The 26,656-nt window shown below is 42.3% G+C and overlaps 1 protein-coding gene and 1 long non-coding RNA gene across 2 annotated transcripts in view; one reads left to right on the forward strand and one right to left on the reverse strand.

The window, feature by feature from the left end:
- SLC17A7 (solute carrier family 17 member 7) overlaps nucleotides 1-26,656 on the forward strand; it is a 166,016-nt gene that overhangs the window by 84,964 nt on the left and 54,396 nt on the right. The window contains exon 3 of the mRNA XM_068241167.1: nucleotides 7,991-8,109. Within this exon, the coding sequence (XP_068097268.1) occupies nucleotides 7,991-8,109 (119 nt within the window). The remainder of the gene's footprint in view (nucleotides 1-7,990; nucleotides 8,110-26,656) is intronic.
- Nucleotides 1-26,656, reverse strand: part of LOC137521649 (uncharacterized) — a 95,040-nt gene that overhangs the window by 40,849 nt on the left and 27,535 nt on the right. The window lies entirely within an intron of this gene.

Raw genomic sequence — 26,656 nt, forward strand, 5'->3', positions numbered from 1 at the left:
ATAGCAAAGCAAAGCCATAGGTACCTAGAAACACCACATTTTCAGGGTATGTTAAGCAAAAGAGTGGGAACAAAAGGAAAAAAAAATCAAAAAGACCTTGTAGTTTTTGAGAAAATCGATGTTAAGATATTTACACGAAAATCTGCATCGGAATGGGGAAATCGGTAGCGGAAAGTGGAATCGGTAGCAGTAGCAGTAATTGGCAATGGTGTAAAGCGGATTTTCTGTGGAAGCAAAAATTAGCATTTCCGACCATCCGTGCCTGGAACGATTCTATTAAACCTTGTCTAATATAAGTCAGCAAATGTTTGCAATTAAACCCACACTAGGGTCATACTGTATAACATCCTAGTTAGGCCTCTTTTACACTACGCTGAAAAACCATTGCGTTTTAACTTTCCATAGAAGTGCATTGAGAAAGAACTTTCAGTTAAAATGTGTATAATGTGAACTGAGCCATAGGGAAACACTGCTCTTTAACGCTGTTTAAATGTAAAAATTCGGAGTCCACTTGTGCATGTGAGAGGTGCGAGGGGTGGGACTGTAGACACACACATGATGCTGCTGTTGTGGGGTCTTGTAATTTAGGAGACCACGAATCTTCTGGCTACAAAGTGATAAGTGCCAAAAAAGCTTAAAGAGGACCATTGGTGAAGAGGTATGCGTATGCCAGAGCCTGTAATGTAAGACTCTGGTATACTGCTGCAAGGATCAGCGGGTGGTAGAGTTAAACACTCACATGCTCACCAGCAATTCATAAGATAAGATATCACAAACTCTGCCCCCTTCATCTGCAAGACAACCACGGCCATTTTTTCCAAGTCTTCTGAAGTTCTGTGGCCACCCTCACCTGTGTTGCCATGGCCTGCCCCCTCCCCCCCCCCCCCCCCCCCAAGCAGTAGCCAATTAGACCATTGCTGCTGAGCTGGGGGCAGGCCGCAGCAAGCAGGCAGAGGTGCTTAGAAATAAGAATATTTGAAATATTCCTTAGGTTTCACCACAGCTGAAATTTGATTCCTGTAGTTGAATTCCACATCAATCAGTACACCCAGGTTGTGCACAGTGTTGGAGCTAGTAAGGTCTGAGTTCCCTACTCCCAGTGGTGTTGACTGTGTCTGGAGCTGCTTTGCTGTTAGGTGCTGACCTCTGATGAGAAGAACCTCAGTTTTACCAGCATTTATTTTTAGGCCAGGTTGTTATTATTCCACTTCTGAAGTCCACCTAAGCATGTGAGCTACTTTGGAATGGGGTCTGTCATGTCGGGTTTGAATGACAAATATAGCTTGGTGTCATCAGTGTAGCAGTGGTATGACAAACTATCGGCAATGTACAAAACTTGATGCCTGTGCAGTGTGTGTTATCCAAGTGTCTAGGTGGATGCAAGTGGGTCCAGTGCGGAACAACTGCCATTTCACGTCTGGGTCAAGCACGTGAACAAGCATTGAAAAAAGTGAAACAGCTATTGTGCTGCACTAGATCCATTTGCAACCACCTAGAGACTCATCACCCACACTTGTATAATCACACACCGCACAAGTGTTTTGTATATTGCCGATAGTTTTTCCAATGAACTTCCTTTTGAATAGTCCCCAGACATCTGTTTGTTTCCCTAATACTGTATATCCAACCCCTTGACATGTGCCATTGTAATGAGACAATCACTGTTATTCAACGGAGTGATCAATGCTAATAGGTGACGGGTGTAACTGGCAGTATGTCTAAAACCCTAAAGGTGGCCATACACTGGCCCGATTCCCGGCCGTTTCGACAGCAGATTCGATCCTGGGATCGAATCTGCTGCCAATCGTTCGCGGTAAACGCCGCCGACGATCCGATTTCCTCCCGAAATCGGATCGGTCCGTCGATCGCGCCGTGCGGGAAATTACCCTCGATCGCCCGCGGGTAAAGTGCGCGTCGCTAGCGGCGGCCGATCCGATGAAAAATACATTACCTGATGCGGGCTCCCGGGCGTCTTCTCCGCATCTTCTCAGCGCTGCACCCGCTCCATCCCGGCGCTTCCTGGGTCACTGCAGTGACCCAGGAAGTTCAAATAGAGGGCGCTCTATTTGAACTTCCTGGTCACGGAGTGACACAGGAAGCGCCGAGATGGAGCAAGAACAGAGCGGTGCAGCGTGGAGAAGATGCCCGGGAGCCAGCCTCAGGTAATGTATGCGCGGGGGGAGGACAGGCGGCAGGAGCAGCTGAACAGATTGTGATCGGTTTCAGGCTGAAATCGATTCACAATCTGTTTGCAGTAAAGGCAGCCATACGATCCCTATCTGATCAGATTCGATCAGATAGGGATCTGTCAGCTGGTCGATCTGATGGCACATCGACCAGTGTATGGCTGCCTTAACTGTGTAAGACTCATAGCAAGCCATGAAAGAGTATGGAGCTGGAATAGCAGTGTCCTCTCCTACCTTGTCTAAACAAAATGGACCTTCATGCTTTAATTTACATTCTTCCAGCCTCAGGGCCGGCCCTGGATTTTTTGCCGCCTGAGGGCCGCCGAGCTGGAGGGGTAGCGGGCAGGACGGGGGTATTGGGCCTAGCGGTGGGGAGGGGGGTCGGACCCCCCCCTCCCTCGCCTGGGTCCCCCGATCTGCGCTCCCCTCCAGCTTTAAATAGCGAGTAAGCAGCCGTCCAGCCGACAGTAAGAGGCACGGGCGGGGGATCACTCACCTCTTCCTCGTTCCAACGTGCGCTCCACTGATGTCACTTCCTGCAACGCCGGCCACGTACAATACAGTGGCCGGCGTTGCAGGAAGTGACGTCAGTGGAGCGCACGCTGGAACCAGGAAGAGGTGAGTGATCACCCGTCCGTGCCTCTTACTGTCGGATGGACGGCTGCTTACTCGCTATTTAAAGCTGGAGGGGAGCGCAGATCGGGGGACCCAGGCGAGGGAGGGGGGGGTCCAACCCCCTTCCCCACCGCTAGGCCCAATACCCCCGTCCTGCCTGCTACCCCTCCAGCTCGGCGGCCGGCCTCCCCACACCCACGGACGGGCGGATGCCGCCCCTAGAAGTTTGCCGCCTGAGGCAAATGTTTCACCCCGCCTCATGAGCGGGTCGGCCCTGTCCAGCCTAAAGCTCTCTCCTGGCTGCTCCTATTGGCCCTTACTGCAGATTTTAGGTCATAAAGCTTGTGTTCGTGAGCCTCTTGTATTTCATAGTATTAAATAATGTTTAATTTATATTCATGTATTATTTATTTCACGTTTCATTTGCATTTAAATAGTGTTTGGTACCAACAAACATTAGATTAAAAACAAAACAAAACAGTAAAGCTCTTCAAATGTAGGACAACAGGGCAGGATGAGTTTAGTATAATGGAATGCATGTCAAGCACAAGAAAACAGAGTCTGGCTGTGGTAGCGTGTTGCTGGAGATGTCAAATGTTCAGGAGGTTCTCTATTTCATATTTTATAGGAATGTTCTGGTATTAGGCCATTCTGGTAAACAGTAACTTATCTACTCATAAACATTTTGGAGACCAAAAAGGAATGCATTTCCATTAGGTTATTTATTGGGTTACCTCTTACTCACCCTTTCACATAATGCCCAAACTTACACCATATACTGTATTTTAACTACAGCTATGGGGATCAAAATATCTGCAAATAAAAAAAATGTTGACTAGTCATATTTTGGAAATGTAATGTTTGGAAGAACTCAAGGTCAGAATGGCAATAGATTAAGTGACCATATGCAATTAGGTGAAAAAGATAGGCCTCATCCAGTCCAGTTTCAATCCCACCTCACATTACTGCTGCCTAGACTAATGGTTTAACAGGGTATATATGTTGCCACGGTCTTAACTTTATAATTTTTGTTTTTTCTTATCTCCTGTTTTTATTTCAATGTTGCTTATGTTAGCTTAAAGCGAACATAAAGCAAAAATAAACTTATGAGATAATGAATTGTATGTGTTGTACAGTAAAGAAATAGAACATTAGTAGCAAAGAGAAGAGTCTCATATTATTTTCCAGTACAGGAAGAGTTCAGTTCAGTTGTAATTTATGCAAAAGAGTTTCTCTGAGATATTCGACCCAACTGGGTCGAATCCAGTCCTGTTTTCTGAAGCACTTAAACAGCCAAGAAACAGTAAGAGACAGCTTGCGATAAAGTTTTACTGCAGGAGGTTCAAATTTATTTCTGATTTGTTTTGTAGTTCAAAAGACTGTGGTTTTAAAACCATGACTGTGATAGTATGATGGAATGTTATAAAAAAAGCCATATAACTGAAAATAAAAATATAAGACTCTTTTCTTAGCTAATGTTCCATTCATTATCCAAAGGACACGTACAATTAATTATATCATAATAGTTTTTTTTTTTAATTCAGGGTTGCTTTAGGGCTGTGTTGTCTTAATTACTATTCATTGGATAGCTGTTATTCAGCTTTGTAGTTAGCTAAAATGGTTGCTAGGGTATCACAGATTTGAGGCCTCTCAAAGTCATTGGGCTTGATTCACAAAGCGGTGCTAACAGTTAGCACGCTGGTGAAAAGCCCCTTATCACGCCTAAACTCAGTTTAGGCATGATAAGTTTAGGCGTGATAAGTTTAGGCGTGATAAGTTTAGGTGTGATAAGTTTAGGCGTGATAACTATAGCACCAACTGTGTTAGCAGCGCAGTGCACAGCTGATCAAAAGTTTTGCGCTAGCAAAGTCTGGTGTGCGCTAAACGTCACATAGAGTTTAATGGCGCTGTTTTGCGTGCGGGACTTTGTGCACAATCTAAACTTATCACGCCTAAACTTATCACGCCTAAACTGAGTTTAGGCGTGATAAGGGGCTTTTCACGAGCGTGGTGCAATGGTTATCACGCCTAAAGTCTTTTTGGCGTGATAAATGGGTTATCACCGCTTTGTGAATCGAGCCCCTTGCATTCTTATGTATAATGGTTTGTAATCTGAGCTTGTGATACATTAATATAATGCCTTAGCATCTTGGTACATATGCCAGACTAACAGTTTAATTTACATTTTGAATTGTTATATAATTTTCTGATATATTCTATGAGACACTTCCCTATGTCTTTCTTGAATTTTTTTAAAGTGATATGAAACCCAAAATTGCATTTCTGCTCTAAACCATTAAACACTACATAAAAGTAATTAAGGGAAAAAAAAAAGTGGTATAAGGGCAGTGGGCACTGGAAGGCAAAGTTAAACTTTACTGAAGCTAACTGATAATATTACTGGTGGCTAGACAAATTATCAGATTATCAGAGCCTTGTAATTAAAGAAAACTGAACTGAAAATAAATTGATGAGATAAACAATTGTATCAATCCTCCTACTCCAAAAAATGCTTTGAAGAATACCACCATTTTATTTTCTGTTCAAAATATTTAATGTTTTATTGTTTCAACTGAATGACACAGTCTTTTGCATAGTATGATACAGTTCAGAACCACAATCTATGAACGTAGAGGGTTTAGGGTTACCCTAAAGTCCAGACAAAAGAGAAACTATCATTTGCATACCTGAATGTTTAACTTTTTCAGTGACAAATAGAAAAACAGAACACAGCCTAGAATGGCACTGCACATACATATGTGTATCTTATCATGTCGCATGTCAGTTCAGGTATTCTTTATTTGCAATGGGAAGCTTCTCTGCATTGTTTACTCTTCAAATACAGCTCAACACAATCTGATCATTTTGTCCAGGGCAATCTTATCAATTTGTTTCTGAAATTCTGAGTGAAGAGAAAGATTTTATTAACTCTTAAAATCCAGTCATATTTTTTCCTGTTAGTTTTATGCTGTTTTTTTAATGTTTTAAAGCAGAGATAAAATTGGAGTTTTGTATCACTAAACAGATAATATTTCAATTATTAATTAAACAATATCTTATTCAATTACTAAGTAATGCCCAGTGGTGTTGATCCAGGGATTTTATCTGATTGCCATCTGGAGTCGGGAAGGAATTTTTCCCTTTTGGGGCTAATTGGACCATGCCTTGTAAGGGTTTTTCGCCTTCCCCTGGATCAACAGGAAAATGTGAGGGTGCAGGCTGGTGTTATATTTTGTTTTCTTGTTGAACTCGATGGACGTATGTATTTTTTCAACCCAAATAACTATGTAACTATGTTGAAAAAGGTAAACATTGGGCAGTACCCTATTAACTTTTTACTTGCGTTTTCTCCAAGTAAATATTTTAAAACATTATCAATAACATACTTTTAAAGCTCCCACCAAGCAAGAACTACTTTTTTGTACTTTTTCCATTGCTAAGTACTGAAAAATTACTTTTTATAAGGGATGAAAAATGATCTCCTTGGAGAAAACTCAGGATAAAATTTAATAGGATATGGCCCATTGTCTTTAATATCCATCCAAATTGCTTTAGAAATTCAGGTGAGGTTAGAAAATACAAGTATTAAAGCGGAATATAACCCTGCATTTCAACTTTGCTCTAAAACATTATTTACAGTATATTATATGCAACCAGCATTTTTTTTTTTACTAGACCAGCATTGGAAGGGTTACACAGGGCTTTAAAGTTCCTTTAGATTCATGCAGACGCATCCGAAGCTGAAAATAGATACATTTTGTTTACAGAAATGTATCTAAGTGTTTTATGTGACTCATCTCTCTGACTGAGAAGGAGCTTGGAGGACTGCCAAAGAGTGTGTAACTGTTTATCAATAGATACATAGAATGTAACAATCTGAACTTCTGCATATCTCTCCACGGAACTTAAAACGTCTGTGTTTAACCCTTCCAATGCTGGTCTAGTAAAAAAAAAATGCTTTTTGCATATAATATGCTGTAAATAATATTTTAGAGCAAAGTTGAAATGCAGGGTTATATTCTGCTTTAATGTAACTCCAACAGCAAATTTACCATTAAAGAGTACCTGAGGCAAAAATGAAGAAATGGCAGAGCCTGTCATGACAGGATGGGGACCGGGGCAGGAAATTTGAGCGACTGTGGCTAGTGGACAAATTGGGCGCCCCATAAGCGCTAATGCAAATATCAGCAGCAGAAATTTGGGTGCCCGATAAATAGTGGGTGTTGGGCCCATCTATCTGAATTTTTTTGTTTTGAAAAATAGAAAGTTATTTTTTGTTATTTTTTCAGTTTCTGAAATTTTTTGTGTTTACAAATTTTTTATTTTGGAAAATTATTGTTTTGAAATGTATCATATTAAAAGGTTAGAAACAGGAAGATTAGGTGTTAGGAAGGGGGGGGTTTAAGATTAGGTGTCAGGAAGGAGGGTTTTAGGGTTAGAAGTCATGAAGGGGGTTTTAAGGTTAGGCATTGGAGGGGGGAGGGCTCTTTATTAGAGTAGGGTTAGGTTCTAGTTGTAGTAAAATATCGGTAACATTTACCAAAGTTTTACTATCGTCATTACCACTGTAATATTTTTTGTCTTCATTCGGCGCCCAATTCACAACAGTATAGACTTCTATCGGCTTCACCTGGTGCTAATTTTTCCCTCGTCTTCCCCTTTCATGCATGCTTCGCTGGCGATTCTGACATCATCCTTCCAGGCTTGTGATCACCTGGCACCCCTTGGAGATGAAGCCCTGCCGATTTCTTTTTTTCAAAATCTCCTCAAAGGCTCTGGCCAACCCTATCTGCGTTGCCACGGCAGCCTCTGCCTAATGAGTGTGGCTGCTGAGCTGGAGGCAGGCAGAACAGCAAGTACAGAAGGGAGAGTTTTTCTTATGGAGTGTTAAAAAAAATTATCCCAGAGTAAATGTTAAAAACATTTGTATTCTCCCTGTATGATGATTGACACAGATTAAAATCATTGTTTTTGTATGATAATGCATATTCTGTGGACTCTAATGATGTAATGATGTTGGGTGTACACTGGCTTTACTTGTATACTGCCTGTTTTTCTTGTACAAATATCAATAAAAATTATTTGTTAAGAAAAAAAATCATTGTTTTGAGAAAACATCTTTTTACAGTTATGTTACAACAGACTCGCCTGATACCTGATGTCATAACAGTATAATTTTTTACTTACAGCAAGCACAATTCACCTGGGACCCAGAGACAGTTGGAATGATCCATGGCTCATTCTTTTGGGGGTATATCGTAACGCAAATTCCGGGAGGGTACATTTCACAAAAATTTGCAGCCAACAGGTAGGAAATCAACAATGATTATTATTTTGTTATATTTCCTTTATGAATGTGATATTTATAGCATCATGATACAATAGTGCTAAGTTATTTGTGGTCTTAAAAAAATGAAAATCAAAAGCGTGCAATTATCTACACTGTATCAAATCTCCAGTGAATGCATTAAAAATATATTTTTTCCTATACTAGAGCTATCCAGGTATTTTTGAAGTGACGATTGTAGTGCAGGTGAAGCTTGAAAAATTGGAATATTCTGCAAATATCAATTTATTCCCCAACCCCCTCCTCCAGATAATTCATTATGTAGTCACATGCCACCCAACAAAAATTTTAAGTAGTAACAAGATTCCAGACCAGATAAATAGATAAAATATATAAGCAGTCAGATTCTTTAAGGTAATCAAGTTAAACAGCCAGGTACATGAAGATAAAATAATTAAGTAGATAAATACACCCTATACTGTATACATAAATTAAGTAGCCACCCACCCCTATATAGGGCTGGGTTCACACATAAAAGTGTCCAGTTCCATGCTGTCAGTTTTTGACATTCGACAGTGTAAGAAGCCCCCCAGTTTAGGGAGTGACAGGTGCCCCCTCAGTTAGATAGTGACAGGTGCCCTCCCCCCAGTTGACATGGTGACCGGTGTCCCCCCAGTTGAGGTAGTGACAGGTGCCCCCCCGGAAGATAGTGACAGGTGCCACCCCAGTTAGATAGTGACAGGTGTCCCCACAGATAAGGTAGTGACAGGTGTGTGTCCCCACTTAGATAGAGACATGTGTCCCCCTAGTTGAGGTAGTGCCAGGTGCCCCCCAGTTACATAGTGACATGTGCCCCCCCCCAGTTGAGGTAGCGGCAAGTGTCCCCTCCCATCAGTTAGATAGTGACAGGTGTCCCCCCCCCAGTTGAGGTAGTGATATGTGCCCCCCCCAGTTGAGGTAGTGACAGATGTCCCCTCCAGTTAGATAGAAACAGGTGTCCCCCAAGTTGAGGTAGTGACAGATTCCCCCAGTTACATTATATGTGCCCCCCAGTTGAGGTAGTGACAGATTCCCCCCTCCCCCCCCCCTGCCAGTTAGATAGCCACAGCATTGCTCAGACCTCACAGATCGCCGGAGACCGAAGTAAGCAGAGCGAGCATGGTACCAGCACAGCTGAACTTCACACGCGGAAGTGACTAATGATGTTACTTCCGCATGTGAAGTACTCCGTGTATGCAGGTACCATGCACCCTCTGCTTACCTCAGTCTCTGGCGATCAGTGAGGTCATGGCCAGCGGGGATAGGAGAGAGCATTGGCGGGCACCATATGAGAGAGCAGGCATGGCGCCCATGGGTGCTCTGGCACCCATAGCACGAGCCATGCCTGCACCCCTTAAGGTACGCCACTGAATTCAACTTAAAGTAAACCTGAGATTGGAAAAAAAATATACATAACTGGGGCTTCCCCCAGGCTCCTTCAGGCTGATCTCTCTCTCGCTGTACCACTGCCTGGATCATCCACAATTGGCCCCTGGATCGTTGGCCCCTAGCCAATTGCAGACAATCCAGGTTGGCGGAGGAGGACAGCGAGTGAGCAAACAGCCGGGAGGGGGCTGGAGGTAGTCCCAGGTATGTATCATTTTTTTTCAGCGTCTTTGAAAAAACATAATAAAAGTTGAAGTTGTTAAACAGAATAGCCAGATAGCTTATAGTTTCCCAGAACAAAGTGTGAAGGGCTTGAAGCAGGGGTGTAACTAGAGCTGAGCAGCCCCTGAGATAGCCAACTACTAACCTTCCTTTCCTCTGATACAGGGCACTATACTTCAGACCAGGTGTTTTTTGTGGCTATGCTTGTATTGGCTGTGAAAATCATGATGGCCACGCTTGTTTTATGACCCTTGGGATATGAGCCCCAGGGGCATGAAGGGCATCAATGAGAGGCAAGGGAATATTGTGGGGCCCCATCGAAGGTTTTCGGGGGGGGGGGGGGGGTCATGAATTGTTGTTACACCACTTGGCGTTGGGGAAAAGACCTAAAAGCCCTCTTATTAAAAAAAACAAAAAAAAGTTCTTAATCCAGCAAACCAGCGCAGCCAAATCAGAGGATATTTATTTTAATGTATTTAATCCATCATTCTTGCTGCTGTCAACAGAAGCAAGGTGACTTCTGATTGCTGTAGGTCATGGCACATGACAGCGGTGACACTGCCTTGCTAAACAAGCCCGAAGCAAAGAGTCACACTTGTCAGAGTGCAGAAACTTTTCAGGCACAGTGTAACCATCATAACATGTACTATTAATGTACTGCATGCAGAGAACATTGTTTTGTCTCTCTATCCTCCATATGCTCCATGCACATGAAGGGGTATCCAGAAAGGTGAGAGTGAGAGCTTTCATCATTGAGAAATCCAGGGACAAATAGAACATCTCACGCTGCTAAAGACTTCTTTTAACACGGAACAGTGAAGACCTTTATCAAAAAGAACTGCTGTACCAGCTAAGAAGGCTTTGTGAAGAGGGGAATGTTTCTCTACTCAGCAGGGAAAAGTGTGAGACCTCTCTGTACGAGAAATACTGCTTATTATTTTAACCCTTTCTTCACAACTGGACCTCTTCCCTGGATTCAGTGTTCCTGACACAGTATACATGATTCTAGTACTGTTCATACTGTACATGTGTAACAGTTGATAAGTTAACACATATATACATACACATAATTACACCCAATTACACCTGTCAAAAACACACCTTTGTTAAAATAGCAAAAATTGCTTTAGGTATGGCTCAGTTCCCACTGGAGTAGAAAAACTGTCATTTTTCACCAGTTTTATGGTTGGATAACAGCTATGTTGACAGGTCCTATGGACGGATCTGTTCCACAGATAGACCAAAACTTTGTGCTTCTGTACTGTGGAGCTCATTGAATAAACTGGACTAATTGGCCAAAATCTGGGTAGAGACTCAGTCGTTTCTTTCATTTGGACATTTGCTACACCTTCGGTGGATCCAGATGTTGGCTGGTTTGACTCTCTGGTGTGTGGAATGTTGTGGGTTGCAGCTCTGAAGCCTTCTTTATGGTTATGTATAGTTAAGTCCAGATTTATACTTTTTTCACCCATAGGTCAAGTATATTAGGGCTCCCCTTCCAAGCGCAGCCCCCTCTTCCATGTGTATCATCTCTGTATTGCAGACCCTCTTTTTCATTCACAGCTCTCTTGGACATCAGCTTCCCTTTTCATGTGTTGCTCCCCATTTGAAGTCTTTTCTTTCATATGTAGCAAACACTATTTCGTGTCTAGGTGCACCCTTAGGCCCCGTTCACACTTGCATTTTTGCAAAAAACGGAACAGATGTCCGGATCCGTTCCATGCGTATCCGGACCAGATGCGTACGGTTGCACTCCGGATCCGATCCGGATCCATTCCCTTTGCATCCGTTTTTTCATCAGTTAGTGATCCGGTTGATATCCGGATCCGTTTTTTAAAGAGATAACAGACTATATAAATTCTTGGGGTTTGGGAGGTCTGCAGAAGCCCTGGGGTCATTGTTGGAGACAGCCTGACGTGTGGAGACCATCCTTGGATATAGAGACTGCAGTTTGGACCATGGATCCAGTGTTTTTGTACTCATTTTACCTGGGAATTGTCTCCTTTTTGATTTTTACCTATTACTATGTGGGAAGAAGGCGTGCTCCTCGCAGGAGATGGTGGGTGCACCAGGCAGGTAGCTGCTGCACCTGTAGAATCAGGTCCTCAGGTGTGTAGGGCCTCACCTCTTCGTCCGACATGCTGCCAAATATCTCCAGCCACAAGTCACTGCTGCTCCACCCCTCAAACGCTGGGCCCATGTACCATCCAAAATGGCCGCTATGACCATAGAAAACGCATAGGAAGTGGGTAGAACGTCCAGATTTGCTAGCCAGTGTGTTGCCTCCTTTCCGTTTCTCATTGGTTTCAGCTGTGCGGATGGTGCAGTCAGGATCCGGTCCGGGTGCGGCGGCCGGATCCGACGTACGTGAAAAATAGAGCAAGTTGGAAAAGTGTCCAGAGTCCGTATCGGGTCCGGATCCGGCAAACCATTGGATTGCCAAACGTCCATTCTGTTTGTACAGTATACGTTTCGGAACCGGTCTGGAAAATCCTGACTGCTAACGCAAATGTGAACCCTGCCTTAGGCTGTAGCCGCTCAAGGCCTGGGCCTTTGTGGCCTTCCCAGAAGCCCGTCCCTCTGTATAGTACCGAACCTACTTAGAACTTGCCTATGTGTGTCCTTTGAAAGATTTGGTGAAATTAGCTTTTGTGCTAAAATCCATCTCTGGTAACTGTTACTAAGCAATGTTTTCTGTTTTCAAATAGTTCCGAACATGTTTAAAGGCATTGAAATATAGCTATAAATGTTTTTTTTAAAAGAAACATGGAATTAGATGTGGATATGTTAATTAGGGTTTTTAGTCTGAATATAAAAGTAGTCTACTCTAATCCACACCAAAGGGTTAGCGGGTGTTCAGAAGTGTTTGCGTGAAGATGTGAGGATGCTGTATACCTCTGCAGGTCCTGCTGTGTCTGATTGGAGAATGAAATGTGTAGGTGGAGCAACCTGTGTCAGAGTCTGATATCCCTGGCATTGGATTCATTTTAGGAAAGAGAACAGTGAGGATTGATTTTTTGTAATCACAATCCTTTTTGTGATTACATTCTCACAATTACTAACATTTCCGTAGTTACAAAAAATGTTAGCATGATTTTTTGTGTAAAACATGAAATTTTGATATTGTGTAATTTTCTTGTTTTGCAAAAAATTATGAGTAACACAAACTGAAACACTACATTACAATTTAACCTGAAATTATAAGACAAAATTACGAATTCCGAAAATTCAAATTTTCTGATAATTACAAATTACAATTTCCTGTTGTTATTGCAAATTTTGTATCATAATAACAAAAACTTGAAATTTTGGCTCATCACTAATAATGACAGCTAGCAAGAGCATCAAAGCAGAAATCAGCTTTTAGCAGATTCCAATAGATAGCTCTATAAGCAGATTTCTGATTGGTTGCGAGAGCTAGGAGCGCATCATCGTGTTTTACACTATTTCGTTAAAGAAGCTCAAATGAAATTGAAAGACAACATTTGGGGAAACAGAAACAACACAGTAAACCTACAAAATTGATTCGCTTTGTGAAATGCAATTTGTGCTGATAGATTACAAAATACTCAGTGTACTCTGGCAAAATAGACTTTGTATTCAACTTTATACTTTACTCTGATTAAAATCTCCAGTGTTTTGAATAAGCTGAATGTTACTGCTCAGGCACAGAGAGTACCAGCTATAAAAGATGTGGTTAATCAGGATTCAGGAGGTGCCCGGCTAAGATGAGATGTCAGTCTATTTTCTGCAGTGTATGATTATTTATGATATTATAATAGTGAGGAAAAAAGTCCTGTACAGGATGCATTATTTTTAGCTATTAGAATCCACCTCATTTACTTGACGGCAGAAGATATATCCATCTTGCGTGAGCCTTTAAAATGGTTCTGTCACTTGGCTAAAATATTTACAGCCCAAGCTCAGTCTCATGTTTTTTAATGCATATTGTGTGGCGGATATAGATAGGCTGAACTGTTTGCGTTCACCCCCTCAGGCGAACACATTGCGTTCGACCCATCCCCTATACATTATAATGGAGCCAAACTTTGACCCCTCACCCCAGAGTCAGCAGACACATGGCAGCCGATCAGCTATCCCTTCCACCTGGACCGCCCCACCACCTATCAGAAAGCCAGCACAGCAGCCATTTTGCAGTCGGTTTTTGGCTTCTGTGCTAGGCAGATAAGGGAGAGTGTGTTGCTGACAGGGAGAGCATTAGGTAGGCCTATGTTCTGTTTCCTCAGTGATTCTTGCTGCTACCACTTTGTCCTGAAATGCTAAGCCCTTCTTAGGGCGGATACATTGTTGTGTTGCTGATCTGTGTCCATTGCACAAGTTAGCTGTTGGAGACAGGTCTGCTGGTCCTAGTAGTGCACCGACCATAACCCAATAACCCTTCGCCACCACTACTGCCCTCTGTATAAGGCCTCAGTGCAGAATCAGTGTCAGAATCAGTGTTTTTTTTGGTCACTTAACTGTCAATTAACTACCTCAGTCTGACCATTGAGGCTGTAAAACCGCAATTGCCTGCACTCCCATGGACAGCGTACAAGCACGGTACCCACTACATACCACTACACAGATTGCCGACGAAATGACTAACATTTACGTCCTGGAGGTGTCCTCTAGCCAAAACAATGATTTGCTCACCTGACGTTATCACTAAAGCTCTTTGCGGTTGTTTGCGGTGCATTTAACGCAGTGTTTTGCCTGTCAATGTGAACCAGGCCTAAGTCTTACAATACTTTATCACCGTGTATGTATGCCAAACGTTTTAAAGCACTTAATTCCACAAATTTAGGAATGTACTGTGATATCTGCCCTTTAGAGATTAAAACTCTGCATCAACTATGTAATTTTTGGTGGGACTTTTGCCATGGATCCCCCTCCGGCATGCTACGGTCCAGGTGTTAGGTCCCTTGAAACAACTTTTCCATCACTTTTGGGGCCAGAAACAGTCCCTATAGGTATTGAAATTTGCATGCCCATTGAAGTCTATGCCTGTTCCCAGATTCGCCTGTTCACGAACTTTTGCAGAAATTTGCATTCAAAGTTCGCAAACTGAAAATTTGTTGCCGGGCCATCACTAGTGGAGGATATTATGATAATTTGCAGCAAACAAGCCTTTGCATACTGTACCACTGCCTGGCATAACTACCAGGGGTGCAGAACTTGAAGGAGAAAGTATTATAGTGGCAGCACATTTTTTTTTTGTTTAATAGTGTCGTCCTCAATTGACATTTGGGTTGGTTTATAGTGGCTGAAGGAGTATCGAGCGAAAGTGATAGGTGACACTCCTTAGTATGGAGGGGGGGGGGGGGGAGGGGAATGAAGAGGTACATTTGTAATAGGAAGTGGTGGTGACCTCACCTATTATTGGGGTTGGTAACTAGTCTCACTTATTATTGGTTGTAAATGACCACACTTGCTATGGGGAACAGAGGAAGTGTAGTTACTGCCCTTGTCATGTGAGGGTGAGGAGGCTTAAAGGGAGCCTGAAGTGAGAGGAATACAGAAGCGGCCATCTTCATTCTCTAATAAACAATACCAATTGCCTGACTTCTGGGGAAAATGCTCTGTCTCTAATACTTAATGATAAGTTACTGGCCCAGAATTCAGAAGACATTCTTTCACTTTAGTCTCACTCCACTGGCTGCATGCCAGTGTGAGGTTGCGAAGCTGGCAGGGAGATGCGAAGATTCAAGCTGGAGGAAGGAGAGGCAACTATGGTTTCACTGACACGATTCCAGATTGCACTTTGCATTGGGGGCTATTAATGTTTGACTTCATTGCATTACATGTTAAAAGAACCCGATATGATAGGGAAATAGAAAGCTGACATATTTATTTCATTTTAAATAAAGCACATTACCCGGCTGTCCTGCTGATCCTCTGCCTCTAATACTGTAAGTCGTAGTCCCCGAACAAGCATGCAGCAGATCAGATGTTTATGACAAATCAGACAAGATTAGCTGCATGCTTGTTTCAGGTGTATGCTTTAGACCCCACTGACCAGAAAGATCAGAAGGACAGCCAGGCAACTGGTATTGTTTAAAAGGAAATAAATATGGCAGCTTCCATAGGTCTCACACAGATCTCAAAATGCAATATAAGGTTTATAATAATTATTATATTAATGGCAACTGAAGCGACAGTGATATGGAGGCTGCCATATTTATTTCCTTTTAAACAATACCAGTTGCCAAAGCAGGATTACCAGTTGCCAAAGCAGGTGGATACCAGGCAACGTAGGCAGGTGCTTGGGGCCTAATGCGTGTCAAGGGGCTGACCTGTCCCCTTCTCTGACCTCTCTCCACTTCACCTTGACAAAAAGACCACAAGGGGGCCACAAATCGACTACCTTGCCCGGAGCACCATTACATCTTAATCCATCTCTGCCAATTGCCTGCCTATTCTGCTAATCCTCTGCCTCTAAGGGTACATACACACATCATATTTTGATTGGACAATCATTGACCAAATCACATCCATGTAGTATGACAGCTTTCCTTCACAGTCTGTTCAAGTTGTGACAAGAGTAGCTGCATGCTTGTTTCAGCTTCAGGTATGTGATGCAGACACTACTGAAGCCAAGGAGATCAGCATGTCTGCCAGACAACTGGTATTGCTTAAAAGGAAATAAATATAATGGCAGCCTCCATATTCTTATCACTATCCAGTTGTCCTTTAAAGTGGACCTGAGCTCAGAATGTCCTCTCTGCTCTAAAAGATACACAACAGCATAATAGCCCTTAAATAAAAACATTACTTTTTTACAGCTGATACAAATCCTGCAATACATCTGCATTGTGTCTACTTCCTGCTTTTATGGAAGTAGACATATTGTTAACATCCTGTGTTTACCAAATAACTCTCTGCCGTGACAGGAGCTGACACAGCTGAGGGATCAAATTACCACTTGTGCTTAGCACAGATGAGGGCGAATTAGACAGGCTAAACGCTTTAAATACATACAGGTTGCATTTCTCTGTGTTTTCTTTCTGTCCTGTGCAAGAGCTCAGGTCCACTCTAAGCTTCCAGGCTTGGCACAAATCACGCACTGAAAATGTTCATCCTCATTAGGAGTTCTGACACTGCTGCTTCTATTTAGATCTGGATATGCTGAAAAAGGGCACTGTGGTTTGACATGAAAGGCACAGGCACCCTCTACAAATACTGCATGTCTTGTTATCCAACGCTGATTTCAGCTTCATTATATGCGAGAGTCAGACAGGGTCACTTTATTGGAATCTCTTGTCAGTAGCGGCTCATTTATATATATCCGTAGTGGTTGTGACGAGTTAGGGTTGCCTATTTGCGCAGTACAGGTAAAGCACTAATGTAGGATTTCTGGGCTTTTAAAAAAGTCAGCTGCACAGCCTCATGATCTGAAACTTGGAATGAGGCTATTAGATACAAGATGATGCCTCCTCGGTCTGGACGAGAGCCCAAGCTAATGTAGAAATGCAAGTCAGCTGTCTAATGATAACACTACTCCTACACAATGCATCTGCCTAGATTGGAAAAGATGTTCAGGGAATTACTAATTAAAATTACAACCTTTTTTTCTCTACTTATGGGGAAAAGGTTATTGATTTGTGAGATGATAAGCCATTTTGAACTTCAAAGAGAACCCTTTGAAACAGTGACATGCAGTGGTCTTGGGGGGGCACGGCTCTGACACAAGAAGGTTCATCTCTTTTCTGCTCATTATTCCAACTGAGGAATCCTAATGATGTGTTCATTAGACCCGAATGGCATTCAGGCTCTTGAATTTGTTCTTCTATATGAAACATTTAATGCCCATATTTAAAGTTAGACAAATTAGTTTGCCCAATTGGGATTAGGCGCGAAGCTGGTAGATTAACGGCAAACAAATGTTCATCACACAAAACAGTCTTCATTTTAAGTGGACCCCTGGACTCATGCAAGGGATACAAGGAAAACACAGATTAATCCACCATGTATGTATTTAGAGAGTTTAGCCGAATTCCCCCTCATCTGTGACTAATCACAAATTGTAATTTGATCTCTCATCTGTGTCAGCACAGGAATCTCAGCAGTCCTTGGCAGAGCAGTTAATTTGTAAACACAGGATGTTAACCCTATGTCTGCTTCCATGAAAGCAGGAAGTAAAAACAAAATACTTTCCTATTGGAGAAATGATGACATTGTGGGGGAAAAAACTTTATAAATGAGAAAAACACAGCTTCATATATATGAAAGGCTAACTTAATCCTTCTTCGGGAGTTGTATAGTTTAAATAATATGATAGATAGCACCACACATTATTTAAGTGGTAAATATACATTTGCCAAGTTATTCCCCGCAGAGGGCAACTGAAGCAAGAGGGAAATGGAGGCTGCCATATTTATTTCCTAATACTAGTTGCCTGCCTGTCCTGCTGATCCCCCCCCCCCTCGCCCCACCTATTAGTGTGTTTGCTGCCAGGACATGCAAATTGCACACTCGCAGTTAGACACAATTAGCAAAGGTAAGGGGTGCAGCATTTTGGGGTGCAGCATGGATGGTCCCCTCTGGGCTTTGACCACGGCTGGAGGATGCACTGTCTGCATTTCTCTGCTCCCCCCTCCTGAGGGGCAGCTGCAGCCAGTGGCGTAGCTAAGGAGCTCTGGGCCCCGATGCAAGTTTTACACTGGGGCCCCCCAAGCACTCAATACATAGCAATTAATACGGTGCACCAAAATCTGCCAATGGCAACTACAGTGTCAGAGGTGTAAAAAGGGGATGGGGAACAGTTTGTTAATGATTACTACTACTCAAAGTATCTATAGAAGTGATTATTATGAGCACAGGACCAATAGAGAGCTAATACTGTAGTTGAGGGAGGGCCCCTTGGGGCCCCTCTGGCCCAAGGGCCCCGATGCGGTCGCTACCTCTGCACCCCATATTGCTACGCCCCTGGCTGCAGCACTCCCGGGCAGTGGATGCTTTGTGGGGGTGTCTACACTGCCTCCCCAGGCCTACACGCGGCACCCCTGTTGAGATGCAAAGTATTTTGCATGGGCAAAACTTCTGCAGGATAAAGCAGTGGGATAGTTTTAGGTCCTGAACTTTCTGGCAAGAAAATGCAACATGCAAATGCTATGCCATTTTAATTAGTCAATAGACCTGAGGCAGCCAGTATATAAGTCAGGTGACACCTGGTCTGAGCCCACACTACTTTTTCTTCTGTTCGTATCTAATGGTGGCCATACACGGTACAATAAAAACGTTTGATTTTCCCGTTTATTCGATCTAAATGATCGAATTGAATGAAAGTTGAAAATATTTTTTTTTCGATCAAGAAATTCGAACGATTATCCCGTTTTTTCGGGAAAAATGATCGGACATGCTGGAAAAATCTTTATATTCGATCTAACGGAATAATAGAACTAAATTATCTAATTGAAAAATTGTACCATGTATGGCCACCTTAAGGGTGGCCACTAACGATCCAATCTTTTTCATCCAATCCTACCAAAATCTATGTAGTAGTAAACTGATGGAATATATTAATTGGATACTATAGGTAGTTCCCTTATATTAGATAGAAATGGTAAGATTGGATGAAAAAGATTGGATCATTAGTGGCCACCATAAAGGTGGCCATACATGGTACAATTTATCATTTTTTTCGATTAGATAATTTAGTTGGATTATTCCGTTAGGTCGAATATAAAGATTTTTCCAGCATGTCCGATCTGATTTTTCTTGAAAAAACGGGATAATCGTTCAAATTTCTTGATTGAAAAAAAAATATATTTTCAACTTTCATTTGATTAGATCATTTAGATCGAATAAACGGGATAATCAAACATTTTTATTGTACCATGTATGGCCACCATAAGAGTAATACTCACAAACATGGTTTGCAGTACTAACCACAGTATAAAAGCAGGGGAGGAAAGCCTGTCCCCACTCGGGTTCTTTATTCAGTTAGAGATTTTTGGAAAGCTACCACTCTACAAAAATTTACTAAAAGTTCTGAAAAGAAAGTACAAAAATGCTCCCGAGGCATATTTTTTTTTTTGGGGGGGGGGGGGGGGGGTAAGATTGGGTTATTAATGTTAGTAGGGAAGAGGTGCCACCGGATGGTTTGTTTTGTAAAAAACATAAATAAAATAACATTTGCTTACCTCAAAAGAGGTAAGCAACGTTTTTAAGATAACAAGTTTTTTTTTATTTAATCAACAACTAAAAGAGATTTTGCATTTCATGGGCCTCTGCCTGCTTCCTCAGATAATACACATTGTTTTTGAAAACATTGTTCTGGAGTTAGGAGTACAGGGCCGGATTTACCATAAGGCATGTGCCTACAGGCGCCTGATGATGGAAGGGCGGCTCACTCCCCTAGTGCCTCCATCCCTATACAGAGTCCCAAGCAGAGAGTAAATGAGAGGTTACTCACCCAGCTCTCTGCATTCCACTGACAAGATGTCCCTTCAGTTGGGCGCACTTCTAGCTACTTAATACTGAGATTCCTCTAGCTACCTAATACTACGAGATATCTGTAGCTATGACAGGTAAGGGAAGTAAGGGAGAAGTCACAGCTGGGTCAGCCAGCACACTTGCAGTGTGGTTTTGTGGGGTTTGTAGGTTCATGGAGGACGAAGTCTAGGGTGCCAGGACATCTGTGCCTATAGGCTCCTGTGATGTAAATCCGGGCCTGAGTGCCTGTGAGAATTTAAAAAATTCAATGTATTTTCAATGCCTTGAGAACAGTTTTGTGAACTTTGCAGGCTCAACCCTAGTCATGAGTCATGACTCTTATCCATCTTATCCAGCTCTGTTTCTGCAGAGAGTAAGTAAAACATACACTACTTCTGAAAACAAAACACAGTTTTGAATACCTTTGTATTTTGTGACAGAAGATTGATACACACAGATCTAAGCAATGCTTCTTTTTGGGAGGTTTCTCAGCAGGACCGGTCCTACTATGAATCGACCTGAATCAAATTATTCAGATGTCGCAGGATGAGGAATGTGTACACCGAGTTGTGAACCACAGTTGAATCTAATGAAGGCAATGTGTAATAATAACAGACTATTGCTTTTCAACCTGGCCACACTGAAAGATACATTTGTGTGACTGGAATAATACTTTAACTGCCTTTCCCATGCTGGTAGCATTGTATTCAATATTAAATATGCATTGAATTGCAAATATATTTGGTCAGTCTTAGAGGCCTCGTGAACAGAGCACATCACAGACTTCATTTCAGAGAGAATTTGGCTGTTGTTCAGTTTCCCTGATATGGCTGCATTTGATTTGTAGTAGGCCTGTTCTTCAGCACACTCTCCCTGGGCAGTCATCAGAAGGAAATTGCTTCAGCTAGTTTACTGATTTCTTGTCCAGTCTTTAGTAATAGTCTCTGCCCTGCGTGTGTATTACCTTCTTGAGATGTTACTCTACACATGCTGGAATGTTTTCTAGTATGAGCCAGCTGAAAACACTTAAACCAAACCAGATCTAAATTTCCCTACCCTCAATCCCATCACTGCCATGTTCTACATACAGAAGAAACATTGGCCTCAATTCACTAAGCTTATCTGCCGTCTTTAATAACGTTTCTAGAGTTATCACCATGGTGATAAGGCATGTAGTATTCAGGAAACATTTTACCTCAGGCAAACCTAGAGTTAACTCTTCTGTCTTTAAATTAAGGAGAGATCTCTAAAGTTAACTCTTCAATCCTTAAAATAACTCTAGAATTCTAAAGTTAAAGACAGGCTGCTAATTAACTGCATGTGAATAACTACAGAGGAGGTAACTTAAGGAATGAAGAGATAAGATAACTCTCTCACTGTGAAAACTTACAGTGGGGTGCAAAAGTTTGGGCAACCTTGTTAATCGTTGTGATTTTCCTGTATAAATTGTTGGTTGTTACGATAAAAAAATGTCAGTTAAATATATCATATAGGAGACACACACACAGTGATATTTGAGAAGTGAAATGAAGTTTATTGGATTTACAGAAAGTGCGCAATGGTTTGGTAAAATCAGCAGTGTTCATGGAGATCAGTAAGATATTACAATTATTGGTAATATCTCACACCCACACTCACAAGTGACAATACTAAACATATCCTCCAGGATAGCTATCTTATCAGTAGTTTAGAAGCAAGACAGAAGTACAAGCAAGATCAGGGAAGCTTATTACGACCTAGTAATTACGGCTATGCTATAATTACAGGCCGATTTCTGCGATTACAACCTCAAAATCATCATTCATGATCTTCCTGCGATTACAGATGGTGATTTCGATTGCAGCCGCAATTGCATCCACATTCTGCCAGTAATTCCGGATTACGAGACTTAATGCCGTTTTGTATAATAAATGTATTTTGTTTTTGTTTTGTTTAGAGTGTGAGAAATTTTTAATAAATTATGTGGCGTGCCCCCTCCCGATCCTCTTTAACCCCTTTTGACCCATACAGGCTGGGATAGCAAGAATGTGGAGCAACAGCCGCATGGGGCAACGCACCTTGAGCTACACCAGCCCACATGGTGCATGGTATGGGGGGGCTCTGGGCGGGAGGGCCAATCCTCCTCCTCTCCCAGAGCCCTTGTCCAATCAGTGGACCAGGGGCTCTTCCCCACCTCTGGTGCCCCAGGAGGAGAAGGGGGTCAACAACATTCATGGTGGCATCTGGGAGTCCCCTTTAAGAAGGGGAGCCCCAGTTACCAGCTCCCTCCCCAGGAGAATTACCCATTTTCATAAAGAGTTATAGAAATAAAAACGTAACCACAAGAAAAGTCCTTAAACATTCTTAATTAACCTTGAATACTTACCTTTAAAAAATGTTCCCATGCCAATATCCTCAGAAATGGTCCCATGCCAATATCATCTAATGTTGCAAGCTTGATTGAAGATCTCCGCACACCTGCCGCAACACACGCAGCTCTAGTATAGCTAGAGCCAAAACATCTTTAAATATGGCTCCACAAGGGTTTAAATTTGGAACAAGGGATTAAAGAAGCTCGGGAGGGGGACCCCACATCATTTTTTTTTCAACTTCCCCCACTCTGAACATAAAAAAAAAAAATAAACAAATACATTTATATACATGTGATATCTATCATTTTACTGCATTAAAAAGCGACTTTTTTCCTCTAAATTTAACATCAATTATCTCAAAAAACTACAAGGTTTGTTTGAAATGTTTTGCCCTCTTATTTCTCCTGTTCTCCTTAACATACCCTGCAAATCTGGTGTGTCTAGCACATATGGGGGCTTTGCTATTAACTGATAATTACATATATAGTCATAATTCCGAGTCATAATTATGGATACAACGCAGAATTCCGACTCATAATTGAACTCAAATCAAAACGGTGATTTGATTCGTAATTTTGATTACGGTCGAATCGAAAGTGCATGAAATTGTAATCAAAACCACTCGAAGTCGAAACTGGCCCCTTGCAAGCATCACTAAGCAAGATAGTAGTATAAACGTTCTGATGTGTTGGATTCTCTTACTTGTAGACTTTTGTCCTCTGTGGTCTCCTGTGATGGTCACTGTATTTTCCTGAACATCCGTCAGATTACCTTACTGTCAAATGACTTTTATTACATGTGTGTACAGCCCAGTAGTTCTGGACAATGGATTCAGATTTCCTCCAGTTTTTATTACAGTAATCTTGATAAATCAGGCTCTCTGCCTTGCAGTGCAGTTAATTAGCTTGCCTATGGTGCAAGCTAATTTACTAATTATGGTGCGATCTAATTAGCTAATTATGGTAAGAGTTGAGAGCTGAAGGGTTCCTACAAGCTATAAAAACAACTCTCTTTGTTTTGAGTATACTTTAAAGTACTCGTTTTCTGAGGTGTCTTTGCCAATCCTTTTTACCCTAGTTTTTCTTCATGCTGCACCGACTAGGCATAAAACAACTGGGGTTGACTCACAACATTTTTCAGTTGAATTATCTCCCCTTACTTATTAAGTCACAATTTATCTCTCCTTAAATCAGCCTTAAGACCTAGTGGGCGCAAACCACGGAGTTAGGTGGTTTGCGCCCATACATAGCGCACAGCCTAGCGTAGTGCACGCACAGTCGTTAATAGTGTGCTGCACTGATGCGCCGGGGGCACCCGATGGGCAGCAGGTGCGACGTTATAGTGCACTCTGCTGGGCTGTGTGTGATGTAGCTTTGCGCGGCTATTAGAGCCCACAAAGCTACTTTTCAGGCACTAATTGGATTTTCACTCCGGTGCTATCACTTAGCGCCGGTTAGTGAATCAAGCCCAATGTCTCTTAAATCTCACCTTATTTGACTTAACTCATGATTAATGAATTATATATCCGTATTCGTTTATTTCATGCATTAGCTCTGCTTACAGTTAGGCTCTGTTCCCACCTGAGCAGAGAACAGTCATTTGATACCTTTCAGAAAACAGACATTGTTGGTTCCACATGTTCATAGACAATATGGGTTAAACCCAGAACCAAAACAAGGACAGTTTCATTCCGAAATAATCCCTACGATAGTGTAACGATCGGTGTAACACAGAGAGGGTCTGATTACCGGTGATCTGCAGTATCACCGAGAATACAGATATATACCCGATTATTGATGATCTGCAGTATCACCGATAATCAGATATATCTCTAACCTCTGGACACCTGGGTAAAAGAGTGTATAGTGCAACAGAAATACTTTGAGGACTGCACCTGTGGAGCAGGCGCACAGCAGTAAGGAGTACTGCACAGAACACGTTCCTTCCGTAAGCCTGAGACTCTCCCGAGGGAGGGGTCAGGCTAGGAGTAGGCAGGACAAGTTTGAGTGACACCAGGAGGAGTGTCACCCACAGGTCTGTGAGCTATCTCTTGGCTGAAGAGATAGCTCTCGAGGTCGGACAAGCCAGGTCGGCAACAGACAGACAGATCAGGGACAAAGACAGGAGACAGATGCGGAATCCTAAGACAAGCAGAGTACGGCAACAGAGTATCAGATATAGCGAAGTACCTAATCAGAGATCAGAAGAGTAGTTAGGAAAGCAGAAGGTCATAACAGATAAACAATGCAATTAGTACTTTAAGCTATCAAGAATCTGACTCAGTGTGGATTCCCAGCTCCAGCCGGTTCTGGCACACTGTCAGATCTAGCTAAGGTCTGAGAGCTAGCACATATAGTATTCCCTAGACTGAGGTGTGAGGTCCTTGATCATCAACACCTAGGAACTGGTCTAGATAATAACACAGATAATATCACAGAAACTGACAAGGTCTGAGTGCTACCACATAGTGATCGCAACGCCAGACACCAGAGAAATTACCAGCACCCAGTATATATACACAAGCGCTCTCCAGCGCCTCCCCTAAGTGCTGGACCAATGAAACCTGATAGAATTGTCAGCTGATCGGCTGGATCAGCTGACACCCTTCTGACTGCCATAAAGGCTCTGCCTCTCAGCGCGCGCGCGTCCTTCTGAACCTATGTGGACTATCAGTCCCAGCCACACCAGACATGTGTTGTAATGCATCCGTTGGTTTGAACGCGGAGCCAGCCGCACCGCTGTCAGAGCATGCGGCGGCTTCCCCGCGTTCATCCATACTGCTAGTGGTAAGCTCATGCGTGCAAACCGCCGCGTCAGACGCGGAATCTGCCGCCTTGTTCACTGGGCATGCGGCGGCTTCTCGGCGCTCCGTCAGGCTAGTGGATACAGGCCCATGCGTGCAAACTGCCATGTTGAACGCGGAATCAGCCGCCCTACTTTGAGTACTTGCAGCGGCTTTTCCGCGTTTTCTCACAGATAGTAATGGATGCCAATGCCAATATCTATAGTGGGCCACTTATCTGGATGAACAAAAATCAAAGCAATGAAATGATGTGTGGCTCCTTATTGGGTCAGAGATCCTAAACCTTTTGGAACGTTCGCTTATCTGCTTTTCATCCAGGCAGAGAGACACGCATAGAAGCAATTTAACTCATTTGACACTATAGATAGCGTCAAATGACACTATAGATAACACTTCAAAAAAATTAATAAAACACAGTTTGCTGTTGTTCCACAGATTTATAAATATGAGGGCAAGCTCCAGACCCACAGCCAAGCCAATCTCATTCTTTTTGTTCATCCAGATAGTGGTATGTGTCCAGTTGCAGTTGCAGATACGTTCTTAGCGATGAAGGACAAGTAAAAACTGTATAGGTACCCCAGAATAATATCAATCTTGCTAAGGCTCTGGAACTTATATCAAAAGGTGCCCATTAAAGGCAGAATCCCCCACATGGTTGACCGTACAATTGATCAGATCATGTAATGGTGGAGAACGATGGTTCTATCAATTGTTCTGTCAATCCGAATTTCTGAACAATTATTTTAGTTTGATTGGGTTGCTTATCATTTCCCCCTCCATTGGTGGGCCCAAATAATTGTTTATGATTGATTGCAAAAATTGAATCGGACGGTTGATCAATTGGGAAATTGGATCCTTAATGGGCATCTTAAGCAAACCTGAACTGAAAATTAAAAGTCAAAATAAACATATGCAGGTCATACGTACCTCCCGCATAGTCTACTCATCACTCTCTTTCTTCTTTCCTGTGTACTGTTTTTCCACTCTAATCAATGAAATTCTCCATCCTCCACTTTGAAAATGGCCATAGCCCATAACAGCTTCCTGGCCAGCACACTGCTAAACTGTAATATCGCCCACTTGAGCCATAGTAAAACATAGACAGTGCCTTGCCCATCTGTTATTCTTTTAGTTTTGACTGACAGCAACTGATATATAACTGACAGCAACTGATATATAACTGACAGAAACTGATATATTTCAGTTCTGACAAAATGTCAGAATTGGAAGGAATCATTGTAAGAACAAAATGGCAAGCTTCTGAGAGGAACTGATGGCGAGGTAAGTATGTTATATTCATTTGCAGGTACATATTCATTTGCAGATACATAAT

Source organism: Hyperolius riggenbachi, chromosome 6, assembly GCF_040937935.1.
Source record: "Hyperolius riggenbachi isolate aHypRig1 chromosome 6, aHypRig1.pri, whole genome shotgun sequence".
NCBI lineage: Eukaryota > Metazoa > Chordata > Amphibia > Anura > Hyperoliidae > Hyperolius > Hyperolius riggenbachi.